Source organism: Centroberyx affinis, unplaced genomic scaffold, assembly GCF_046629955.1.
Source record: "Centroberyx affinis isolate AG114_WGS23_722 - 3 ecotype Tasmania unplaced genomic scaffold, CSIRO-AGI_Caff_v1 ptg000650l_1, whole genome shotgun sequence".
NCBI classification, from domain to species: Eukaryota; Metazoa; Chordata; class Actinopteri; order Beryciformes; family Berycidae; genus Centroberyx; species Centroberyx affinis.
The window spans coordinates 49224-61573 of NW_027279276.1; the positions used below are offsets into that span (position 1 = coordinate 49224).

General features: G+C 41.6%; 1 protein-coding gene across 1 annotated transcript; it reads right to left on the reverse strand.

The window, feature by feature from the left end:
* Nucleotides 1–2082: 2082 nt before the first annotated feature.
* On the reverse strand, nucleotides 2083–9899 carry LOC139643769 (sodium-coupled neutral amino acid transporter 4-like; the record flags this gene model as incomplete). Its single annotated transcript, XM_071519035.1, has 5 exons — nucleotides 2083–2203; nucleotides 2655–2752; nucleotides 5838–5982; nucleotides 6868–6963; nucleotides 9780–9899. Coding segments are annotated over 5 exons (561 nt in total), but the record flags the coding sequence as incomplete, so codon positions are not given.
* Between the last annotated feature and the right edge of the window lie 2451 nt (nucleotides 9900–12350).

Sequence of the window (12350 nt, forward strand, 5' to 3'; positions counted from 1 at the left end):
CATTTCAAAGAATATGATAAAAAAAACCAGATTAAATTATATCGAAAGTATTTATAACTTAGATAAGGATAGAATAGCTTTTTTTTTTAGCTTTTGACTGATTACAGAAATTTGATAAAAATCACAGTCTTTGACTTTTTTTTGTCACAAATCGCAACCACAAAATTTGCGCGTAGGAACCTTGTGGTTTGGTGTTTGTTCTCTCATGTTAAAGATGGACTAAAATAGCCGGTGCCTCGATTGCAACAAGCATCATGATGTCCACGCATTATCATTTACTTACCATCCGGTTTCTGACTAATCCCCGTTTTTTAAAAAGAGGAATAGGATCTCAGAATAAAAGCTGAATATCACCCAACAAAAGGCAAAAAAATCCGCCTCTTGATGGCGTTTATATATGAAAACCTTGTACCTCCCAATTTTGGTGATTTTAATGTTTTCACTTCAATTGAGGAATCACATGCTCTTCTGTGGGTTGAGGCTGGTGAAACCCTCTCAGAGCCCCAGTGGATAAAGTCAAAAATACTTTGTCGTCAAGGGAAACACATGCCCGTTTTTTTCTCAGTTCTTGAAAAAACGGACATTTTGGAGATACGAGGTTTTCACCCATCAGCAACGAGGACAGTATGGCACTACATTATTCTTTTCCTGCACTCTTTGTAAAAGGTATTAAGCCAAATAAGGGCTGCATGATTGTGGCTAAAATGTGGCTAATGCTGATTACTTTGCAATATATTGTGATCATAAGTATTGGTCGAGATGATTTAAAATTAATTTACTACAATTTTGGCATCTTGCGTCTACATATTGACTATTTTCAGCTACAACGATCATTCTAAATTAAATTTTTGCCGCTAATTAAAAAAAAAAAAAAATTAAGTTACATTTTTTTGAATACATTTTTGAATGTTTGTTTTTGCCAATTAACCGCGTAAACAAACGCCGCGATATTCAATTATATGATTGCGTAACCGATCGTTCAGCTTCACAGAGCGTGAACGAGAAAGAGCGAGAGAGCCGAGTTTAAGATAGTATGTACAACACTTCGTTTCAGTTCGTTTCAGTAGATACACTTAATTATGTACATTCAGACCCTACGCACGCTCACGTCTCTCTGCGGCGGTAACACTGAGCGCCGCCACGCCCTCGCCTCGAGTAGAGTTAAGCTCAGACGGGACATCAAGCACGAAACCGATAAAAAAAAAAACTGTGCGTGTGCGTGTAAGACTTTGGCAAAAGTTTCTGATTGTTACACGTGTAGCAGAGCAGCAAGTTTCCCCGATTAAAACCGTTTTGCTTTGAGATGAGCCGACTGATTGATTGATTGATTGATTTCAGGAATTCTTTAAGGGTGGTTTCTCGTTCCGTTCACAAGTGGTGATGGAGAGGAGGGGCTGTAGACATGTTTAATGTGCCTATATGTGTGTGTGTGTGTGTGTGTGTGTGTGTGTGTGTGTGTGTGTGTGTTAAATCTACACACAAAGTGAAACATAATGCTAGAAGTGCTCCTTGTTTTTCGTGCCTCCTTCTGGAGGACTGAGGGACTCGCTTCGCCTCAGCAGCGTACGGCAGTTCACAGATCTGCTTCAGGCGAGGGCGGCAAAATACTTTTCTGCTCCGTCTCTTTGTGGTTGGAAATGATGATGATGATGATGATGGTGAAGATGGCGGTAGGCTACAACCACAGTCTGTTTTCGATTCTCTTGTTCGTGACATGTCGCGTCCATCGCGTCACAGCATGCCATAATCTTTACAGCAACAAAAAAAAAAAAAGATAAAAAAAATAAAAAACAGCTGATAAGATTCCCTCCGGTAATACTTTCTGGGAAAAAACGGTGGATGTCAAAGCCCGGGGCGGCACAGTGTGTGTCGGGTTTTTTTTTTTACGGGCGATGTTTGTGATTTGACGGAGAAAAGGACGCTCGCTTCAGGAACTTCTGCCCGATTCCCCAAACGCTGGACCAGTTGAGGCAAACTTCAGTGGGAGACGGGACAGGGTGGGGGTGGAGGGTGGAGGGTGGAGGGTGGAGGGTGGGGGCTTGGTGGGGTGCTGCACTCTTAAATGTGAATCCGGGATGGTGATTTGGGAGGGGGGAGGGGCTTAGTGACCGCCGGTGCCGGGGGGGTTGTGGATCCAGTCCATCACGATGAGAGACAAGCTGCCAATCATGAAGATGATTCCCACTACCAGGAAGATGGCCGCCTGGAGGGAGAGAGAGAGAGAGAGAGAGAGAGAGAGAGAGAGAGAGAGAGAGAGAGAGAGAGAGAGAGAGAACAGCAGGGGTTTGTTAACCTTTTTTACGACTCACATTTTGGAAATTTAATCTCCCTCCCCTCGGGTCTAAGATCATGAAAACACACCGGTACTCTTATAATGTGGGAACGAACCAGAATCCAAACCCACACAGTAAGAAAGAGTGTGTGTGTGTGTGTGTGTGTATGAGCGAGAGAGACAAAGAGAGAGAGAATGTGCAGTGAGCTGAGAAGCACATGAGCAACATCATGTGTGTGTAATTACATGTCAGTCAATGTGTGTGTTTGAGCGCACGTGCCAGACTGACTCACTGGGGGTGTATCAGAGTGTGTGTGTGTGTGTGTGTGTGTGTGTGTGTGTGTGTGTGTGTGTGTGTGTCCGTCCGTCCCGGCACGCTTACCCCGATCTTCTGCGGGGACCTGAACGGCACCGACTTGACCAGGCGGAGGTAGAAGGCAGCAGGGAGGATGAAGATGAGCATGGTGGCTGCAGAGGAGCCTGCAACAAAGAAGGACAAAGACACTTTAATTCACATCCAACATGGCCACCTCAGGACCCATCGACCAATCAGACGCCAGTATGTCAAACAAACAGCTGATATCACCCGGTGTAGGAAGCAATGTATGGTTCTAACCCCTTAAAAGAGAACACTGGTGTCATTTAGAGATCATCAATCATTTTGTTCTGCATGTTATATGTATGTGTAATTACATTTTTTAACATTTACTTGTTTTCCGTTGCTTTTAAAAACAAAGACGGCCTAATTAAAAAAGACATGGATGCGACAGTAAAGTCTGTGAGTGCTGAGATGAAAACACTCGACTCAGCTCAATGAAATGAGGAGAAAAGAGAAAGTTTGGCTTCATGTTTTGATTCTCTCGCTCTGTGGAAGTTTGTTTTTCATACCGGACAAGAATGAATGGAGGAGGAAAAAGGAGCGCTGATATCTGCAACTATGCTGACTGTGTGCAGAAACACAGACTTTCTTTTAAAGACGGCAGTGAAATGAAAAATAACTTCTTTTTTTTCTTTTTTAGCTTTTTGCCATTGTTGCTGGGCTTTGTGTACGCCTATTCACCAATTCAAGACAAAAAAAAAAAAGATTTCTAGGAATTATATTTCAAAATTAACAGGCCGCCCCTTTCCGGTAAACAGCACATTTTTGTTCATGACTCATTCCTCTTGCACAATACACACTGAATATAGAAACTGTTAGAGACACTTCCTCTTTTCATGAAGTCCACTGATGAGGTGACTGCAAGTACAAAGCCATTAACCCTTATTGATTTCCAGTGGTGGAAGAAGTACTGAGATCTTTTACTTCAGTAAAAGTAGCAATACAACAATGTAAAGATACTCCATTACAAGTAAAAGTCCTGCATTCAAAATCTTACTTAAGTAAAAGTACATAAGTATTGGCAGCAAAATGTACTTAGAGTATCAAAGTAAACGTACTCATTATGCAAACTGTCCCCATTTAGAGAGTTATATTTTTCATAAATTACTGGAATATTAATACTGATTTATTGACATACATGTACATGTAAGCAGCATTTTAAAGTTGTCAACGTGAAGCTAATCTTAACAATTTAGCTATACTTTTGGGTAGTCTAATCTATAACAATGCTATTTTATAGTTATTTTATAAAGATGATCAATTGTTTTAAATAATAATAATAATAAAATATTGATCTGAAAAGTAACTAGTAACTATAGCTGTGAAATAAATGTAATGGAGTAAAAAGTACAATATTTCCCTCTAAAATGTAGTGGAGTATAAGTACAAAGTAGCATAAAACGGAAATACTCAAGTATAGTACAAGTACCTCTAAATTGTACTTAAGTACAATACTTGAGTAAATGTACTTAGTTACTTTCCACCACTGTTGATTTACCTTATATTAAAGGAGTTACTTTTAAAACACTGCTGAAAACTCATCTTTTAAGGCTTTTACTTGAACATTAGCTTCTGAATTCTTTGCTGCACTTTAACTTTAGCCAATTAGTTAAGTTTATTAGTATTAGAAACCTAACTTTAGCCCATTAGTTAAGTTTATTAGTATTAGAAACCTAACTTTAGCCCATTAGTTAAGTTTATTAGTGTTAGAAACCTAACTTTACCCTATTAGTTAAGTTTATTAGTATTAGAATCCTAACTTTAGCCCATTAGTTAAGTTTATTAGTATTAGAATCCTAACTTTAGCCCATTAGTTAAGTTTATTAGTATTAGAATCCTAACTTTAGCCCATTAGTTAAGTTTATTAGTATTAGAAACCTATACCAATCACAAAGGAGGAGATGTAGATAAAGAGCAGAAAGCAGACGAGTTAGAGAAGGACTTTAAGCTTTGAGACAAAAGAGGCTGCAGCTCAGCATCAGGAAGACGTCTCTAATATCTCTAAGATCAGTGTTTACAGTGTGTGTTGTTGTGTTTTGTGTTCAGACCCGGCCGTCACAGTGTGTGTTGTTGTGTTTTGTGTTCAGACCCGGCGGTCACAGTGTGTGTTGTTGTGTTTTGTGTTCAGACCCGGCGGTCACAGTGTGTGTTGTTGTGTTTTGTGTTCAGACCCGGCGGTCACGAACGCCTCACGCGACACGACTCGTCACTTTAAGCCTCCGTGCCTCCACCACTTCTACTAATAACCGGAGTCAGAAAGCGAACTCTGAACTGAAAGAGCTAATCAGGCCTCGCCTCCCCGTCTGCTCTTATCAGCTGACGGTTTATGTTGTGGGATTTTTTTTATATGTTATTTTCCGTGTTATTTTCTTTTACAGCGTTTTTTTTCTTTACTATGTGTGGTTTTTTTTTTTTTTTTTTTTTTTGTTAACCAAATTTCCATCACCGGACTATAAAGTCTCAAAGTTGAGTTGAATAAATCTGGAGACGAAATGGAAATGTACTGGCTCAGCAGACGCCATGGGGGCAGGACGGATAATAACATGGCGGTGGAGGGATATAAGGGTGATGGTGGTGGTGGTGATGATGTCAGCGTCAAATTTAAATACAGAATACACTCTCTGTAGTCTCCAGTTTACGGCTGCTACACACACATTCAAATTGTGCCAATAGTGCAAACTACAACACTGTTTCTATTGATTCCAGTGGATTGGTTTTGAATGTTAGAAGTTCTCAGTTACAGTCTGAAACATCTCACTGTGTTTCAGGACACAAGTGGAAATATTTTAACTATACAGTACTAAGCAAAAGTCTTAGGCACCCTAGATTTTTTATATTAATTTTGTCTTAGATGTTTATTGATTTGTCTTCTGCATTAGTGATTAGTATCAGTAGACTGCTCTTTATAGTACTTTTTTTATTAGAAACTTTTAATTTTGTTATTTTTGAAAGCATCTTTGCTTTACAGATTCTTTTGCACAGTATTATATATTTTAACTGACACATTACCTAGGGAGGTTTTGTTTTCACGCATTTGTTGGCAAGATATCTCAAAAAGTAATGAACAGAAAAGCTTTATGAACTGGATATAGGTTGCATCAAAAGCTTTAATAGCTAAGGCAGGGACATAGCCTTTTCACCCCGGGGGAGGTCAGAGGTCAGAGGTCAGATCCCTCCTGTACTCACCGATGAAGCCGAAGATGTCTCTGATGGTCGGGACGAAGATGACCAGCATGTTGTTGAAGGCCAGGATGGCGGCGGCGATCAGCAGGTGGCGAGTCCAGCTGAACTCTCGACCGCTGAACAGCAGGGTGGTGATGGAGGAGCGGATCTGGGGGGAAAAAAAAACACACACAGCTCTTCACACACCTGTCCGACTCCCATTCTGCGGCTTGTTGAGACAAATCCAATCAAACCAGATCACAGTTCTTCATGAAGTGGTATTCAATTAATGAGAAACTGCCTTAGAGAGTAGTGGCAAAGGAAAGTGGGAATAAATAGCATTTGCAGATAATTCTTAGTGTTCTTAGTGGAGTTCAGGTGCTGGAAAATTTGGATATATAGTATCAGAAAGTTGCCCTATTTCCCCACAGGGCTTCCATTTTAAAGTAAACTGGTATCTGACACCATTTGATTTGTCCTGATGCAGCAAGCCTGATCCACCTGTCACTCCCATCCGGTTAGAAAAACACACATAACTCATTGTGAACAACACACAACGCACGACTCAGCCTCGTCTAACTGGGTTGAGCAAACAAAGATAATAATAAGGATGCATCAGATATCAGGAAGTAATTTGTAATCCATTACTACGCAGGAATAAAAACCATTCATAGGTGGAAAACCACACTTATAAAGCAAGTCAACTGCACTCTGAATCATCCTTCAGTGAAAGTCTTCCTCTGTTCTGCACACACACACACACACACACACACACACACACACACACACACACACACACACACACACACACACACACTCTGTCTGTCTCCATCAAATAAACTAACTAACAAAATAATTAACAACAACAACAGTCTGCATGTCTGCTGGCCTGCGCCCGAGACCGGTTCCCACACTTGGCCGCTGACCGAAGTGTGTCAAGTGCTACGGCAGGAGGGTGTGTGTGTGTGTGTGTGTGTGTGTGTATGACAGAGTAAGTGTGTGTGTGTGTGTGCGAGAGAGGGGGAGGGAAAAAGAGAAAGAGAACCTCAGGTACAGAGAAAGCCAGGCCAACGGCTAAGACGCCGGGCACTGCTGAGCCTTGGGCCGCTAAAGCCCCACTGGGTGAAAGGTCGCGGGTATCAGGTGAAGCCTGAGGCACCGGGGGAAAGGTTAAAGGGGGCGGGGCTTGTGGCGCCCATTCAAAAAGGCAAGGGGGGGATTAACTCCCGCAGCGCAATGGAACTGGGGGATTGCATCAGCCGGTAGTGAGAGGAGAGGAGAGGAGAGGAGAGGAGGGCGGGCCCGGCTGCAGGGGGGTAGAGGAGGGGGCGGGGCTTAGTATTTCTTCCTGCCCAGGCCGTCTCACTTCCTCTTTTACCCGCTAATGAGTCTCCCCTCTGGGTGAGCGGACGGTTTGTGGTCCGCTGCTGCCGTGAGTTTGAAACCGGTGCAGGCTGTGATCCCGACACTTCAAAGCTGCTGAAGTGAGACGTGTGAGAAGAGTTTAAGACAAGAGAGAGAAAAAACTCCACTTGTCTGTTTAGTTTACTGTGTGTTCTCCTCTGGAAGGCTCTCTCTCTCTCCTGGAAACGCACCAGCAGCCTCGTTTTCCCCTTTCAAGTTTGACTTAAGAACTAGCTAAGAGGGGTAGGGGGGGGGGTGTGGGGTGGAAGATTTACATCCAGATAGGGGTGTACAGTGGGGGGAAAAAAAATCCTGTTAACTGGATTTTCTGCACTGTCAGAGTGAACCAAGTGACCCCGATCAAGGCTGTCAGGGGGAACCGGCTCTCTCCACGCCGGCTGCCAAAAAAGTGTCGCCACCAAGGCCGAAACCACTTTCTCATCCAGGGGAATGACCGTAAATGAAGCGCCCCCTAAATTCTACAACACCCCCCCCCCCAGCTGTTGCATAATTGGAAAACTAGAGCCTGGACGCGACATTTCTCTCCAAAGCTCCAAACTATTCGGCACCCGACTGCTAACCCGCCGCGAAGCCTTTGGAGTTCACCGTGCGATATTTGCACACTTTTTGGGCCTGTGTCAGAACCCCCCCCCCCCCCCCCACTCCCATCCCTCCCCTTCCCTCATAACACACACACACACACACACACACACACACACACATACAGCCGGATCGGCCTCGCCACATCTGGGTCCAGCCGGTCTTTAGCGACTGGATCTGCTTCTACAAATTCGTCCGAAATGACGAAATAGATCGAAAACGTAAGCATCGGAAAAACAAACGAGGTAACACCTGCCATTCGGGGGATGTTTCCCCCCAAAACGCCTTAATGCATCTAACATTTTTTTTTTAGCACTTATGGCCCTGGTGGGAATTGAACCCACTGAGCCGTGCAGGAGCAGACACACCAGCTCATTTCACCTCCGATTTAGGCTGTTTACTTGAAAACGACAACCTCTTTACCTTTGATATCCATTAATTTGGCTTTGCACAGGTGTAAACGTTAATTAAAACTACACACAGCAGAGGTAAAGTCCCTTCTGAGTCTCTTATGGCTGGGTGAAAAACTTTCCTTTAACATACATACTGAAAACCTTGTGAAGAAGAAGAAGCTCAAGCTGAAACTGGGTTTTTACTTTTGTTTTTAAGAACTGTTTTTTTCCCCCTTAGAGGCAAAGAAAGAAGCTCGTCCAGTTTGCATTTCTGTCTGTCACACTGCACTGACACAGCAATATGCATTCATCCTACTCATTATTATGCAAACTAGACTGTTTATCATGCATCTGAATCGCACTCTCTTCACTGCAGCCTGTGTCAACCTGTTCGTTGGACGTAGGAAGATTGCATGCGTTATCTTTTCATCTACTAAACTGTTCCTGGTAAGCTTGCTTCCTCTCTCTGTCACATGTCATCTCTGGTCTCAAACACCTGATCCACAATCTGATCCACAATCTGATCCATCTCATCCAGCCAAACTGCCTTCGCTCATTGTGCATCCTGGACATGAAAGAACCTACAGGACGGCATTAGATTAAGGATTTTAAACACCTGACTCAGTAACTGACTTTGTAAAAATAGACAAGGCCGCTCTATGTGACTTGTTGTAATGTATATCATATGTGTTTTATGTGTGTTATCAGTGGTGGAAGAAGTACTGAGATCTTTTACTTCAGTAAAAGTAGCAATACAACAATGTAAAGATACTCCATTACAAGTAAAAGTCCTGCATTCAAAATCTTACTTAAGTAAAAGTACATAAGTATTGGCAGCAAAATGTACTTAGAGTATCAAAGTAAACGTACTCATTATGCAAACTGTCCCCATTTAGAGAGTTATATTTTTCATAAATTACTGGAATATTAATACTGATTTATTGACATACATGTACATGTAAGCAGCATTTTAAAGTTGTCAACGTGAAGCTAATCATAACAATTTAGCTATACTTTTGGGTAGTCTAATCTATAACAATGCTATTTTATAGTTATTTTATAAAGATGATCAAATGTTTTAAATATAAAATATTGATCTGAAAAGTAACTAGTAACTACAGCTGTGAAATAAATGTAATGGAGTAAAAAGTAAAATATTTCCCTCTAAAATGTAGTGGAGTATAAGTACAAAGTAGCACAAAATGGAAATACTCAAGTAAAGTACAAGTACCTCAAAATCGTACTTAAGTACAGTACTTGAGTAAATGTACTTAGTTACTTTCCACCACTGTGTGTTATAATGTGCATTTGCTTTTATGTATTCATGCTGCTGCCTTGGCCTGGTCTCTCTTGTTAAACAGGTATTATATCTCAAGAGACTTCCTGGTTAAAGAAAAGTTATAAATGAATAAAAACTGTCTGTTTGTCACAGCTGTTGAGCACACAAGCTCTAAACCGCTGGACTTTTAGACTTCCACACAAAACACAACTGAACCGAGGCTTTGTTGGTGTCTCAGAGAAACTTCTGATCTGTTTCAGTGTGCAACAGACTCAAGTGCTTCTCCTCCACCAGAGCGAGAGGCGGAGCAGCCTGGTCCTGCAGCGGGACGGGTGCAGGCAGGAGCTCTCTGGTGGAGACAGGAGCGTCCTGCAGCCTCCAGGCAGCAGCAGGGACACTGTGGTCTGGAGACTGTACAGTACAAAACCACAGACACACTTCTCCAAAACCTTAGAGAAACGGAAATTGAAAAGTAAAAGTTCCCTGCACTGACCAGAGAAAAGTTCAGACAATTTCTGTGTAATATTCCTCTGATATCCGCCTGTACGTTCTTCCTTGATTAGGGTAATTTATTCATTTATTAATGTATTAATTTATTAATTAGAGCAGGTGATCTTGCCTTTGCAATAGTAAGACAAACAGACAAACATATGGCTCATCTTTTTCTGTAAGGGGTTCTCTGTAGCAGCGGTTCTCAACCTGGGGGTCGGGACCCCCCAGGGGGTCGTGAGATAATTTTCTGGGGTCGTGAGATGATTTATGGGATAGGGGGGGGAAAAAAAATATTTTATACTATACATACTACATACATACTATATTATTATCATGTCTATTTTTTCAGTTTTTTTTCTCAACTTTTTTGTTTTTTTAGCAATACTAAACTAAGCAGAAATACTAAACAGCTTTCATTGAAACAAGCTGAAAAAGATAAAACATCCTTTATATCGTTCTTTCTCTATGCGCTCCTGTAGGCATCAAGTGGTTTTAAAGGGTCACCAGTCAAAAAGGTTGAGAACCACTGCTCTGTAGAAGAGGATCAAGTGAAAGATCTCTGAATTATGAGATTAATTTCAGGATTCTGAGTTCGCATTCTCAGAACAAAGTCAGAATTTGGAAAAAAAAAGGTCAGAATTCTGAGTTCTGACTTTATTCTCAGAGCTCAAATAAATGTTTCACCTGTAGTCCTAATCCTCTCCCGTACTTCTCAGATGTGGAATACACTGCCGACTGACATCAAATCAAACCAAGACTTTAAAAGGTTTTTAATTCAAATGTCAAAAGTTGGCTGAAGCTGAATCATCTGTTGCTTACTTTTACTGTTATTTGTCGGTCTTTCCATTTCACCTTCTTTTAAAATTCTGCTTCATAATTGTATGCAACTTTCATATCTTCTTTTCCCTCTTTCTAAGTAAAGCCTAATTAGGGACAGGAGTCGGAAACTAGCGGTAGCTCTACTCTCTGTATGCAGAACATCAGCTGCATCAATTTCAATGAACTGATGAATACATGAATCATAAGTGAAGAAAACCCAACTAGTCGGATACGAGGCTGGAAATGAAATCGCTCTATAAATGTGGGGATTAAAACCGAAGTGGAGCAGGTTTTACAACGGGAGCAGGTGAGACACACACACACACACACACACACACACACACACACACACACATGTACAGATGAAAGTCGCCGCTCTTCTTCGTCGGAGCATGAGAACTAGGTCACGTCTGACCCGACATAAAGCCTTTCATTATGTTCTCTGTCCTGCCAAAGTCCTGTGTGATCTGGCCTTCACGTGACTGACTGCACACACACACACACACACACACACACACAGATTCACGCGTCAACACGTGTCTCCAAACACACACACTACTCTCTTCTCTCATATACTTCCCTCTCCGGAGCCAAAGACAGTCCGGAGTCAAAGCTAATGTTAATCTCTCCAGCTGAAGGTTGCGGCCATTTTCCTGCCAGATGAAGGTCAGGACGGAGGATTCAAGGCCAGATTCTCAAATGTCACGTCATCAATTCAAAACCGGAGCCTGGCACAGCGCTGTGGGACTGAGCAGCTCTTTTCATCCCACTCACACACACACACACACACACGCACACACACACACACACACACACACACACACACACACACACACACAACTCCTCCAGAGTCACACCAACATGCTTTAAGTTAATGGAAGATAAGTGATGAGCGGGGTTGAGTAAAACTAGGTGTAAAGTAAGTAAAGCTAGATTTGAAAATGTGCCGCACGGCTTAAATCTGATCTTAGTTTAGTAAATGTGAGATTAATGATTTAAACTTTAATTTTTCACGATTGAAACGTACATTTTTCACAATTTAAACTTATATTTTTCACAATTTAAACTAAGATTACGGCAATCGGTTTACAAAAAAAACAACAAACACACAAATAAAGATAAGGGTTTTGGCGATGAGAAAAAATAGCAATACGAGGATTTTAAAAATTATTTTAAACCACCTCAACTGTCAGTTAAAGTTAACCCCAGATGAAAGCTTTAAAGTTTACAGTTTTTGGGCAATAGGGTTAAAGTTAATCAAGGTCTAAAGTACAAACTAAACTGAGATTTAAAAGAAGGTTTAAATTCCATCTTGCTTAGCCTCTTTATAGTTTGGTGCGACAGGATTTATTGATAAACCATGAATTAATCTGTTTATTTAAAACTTTTAACTCTCTACAGATGAACAGTGCCGTCTGCAGGCAGGAGGCTGGGAGCGGTGACACGAACAAATCTGGATCTTTTATAAAGACCGAGTTTAAACCAAGATGGCAGACCCAGGAGGAAAGAGAAGGGTGTGAATTCACTGATTCAGCGGCTAAATCGCAATGT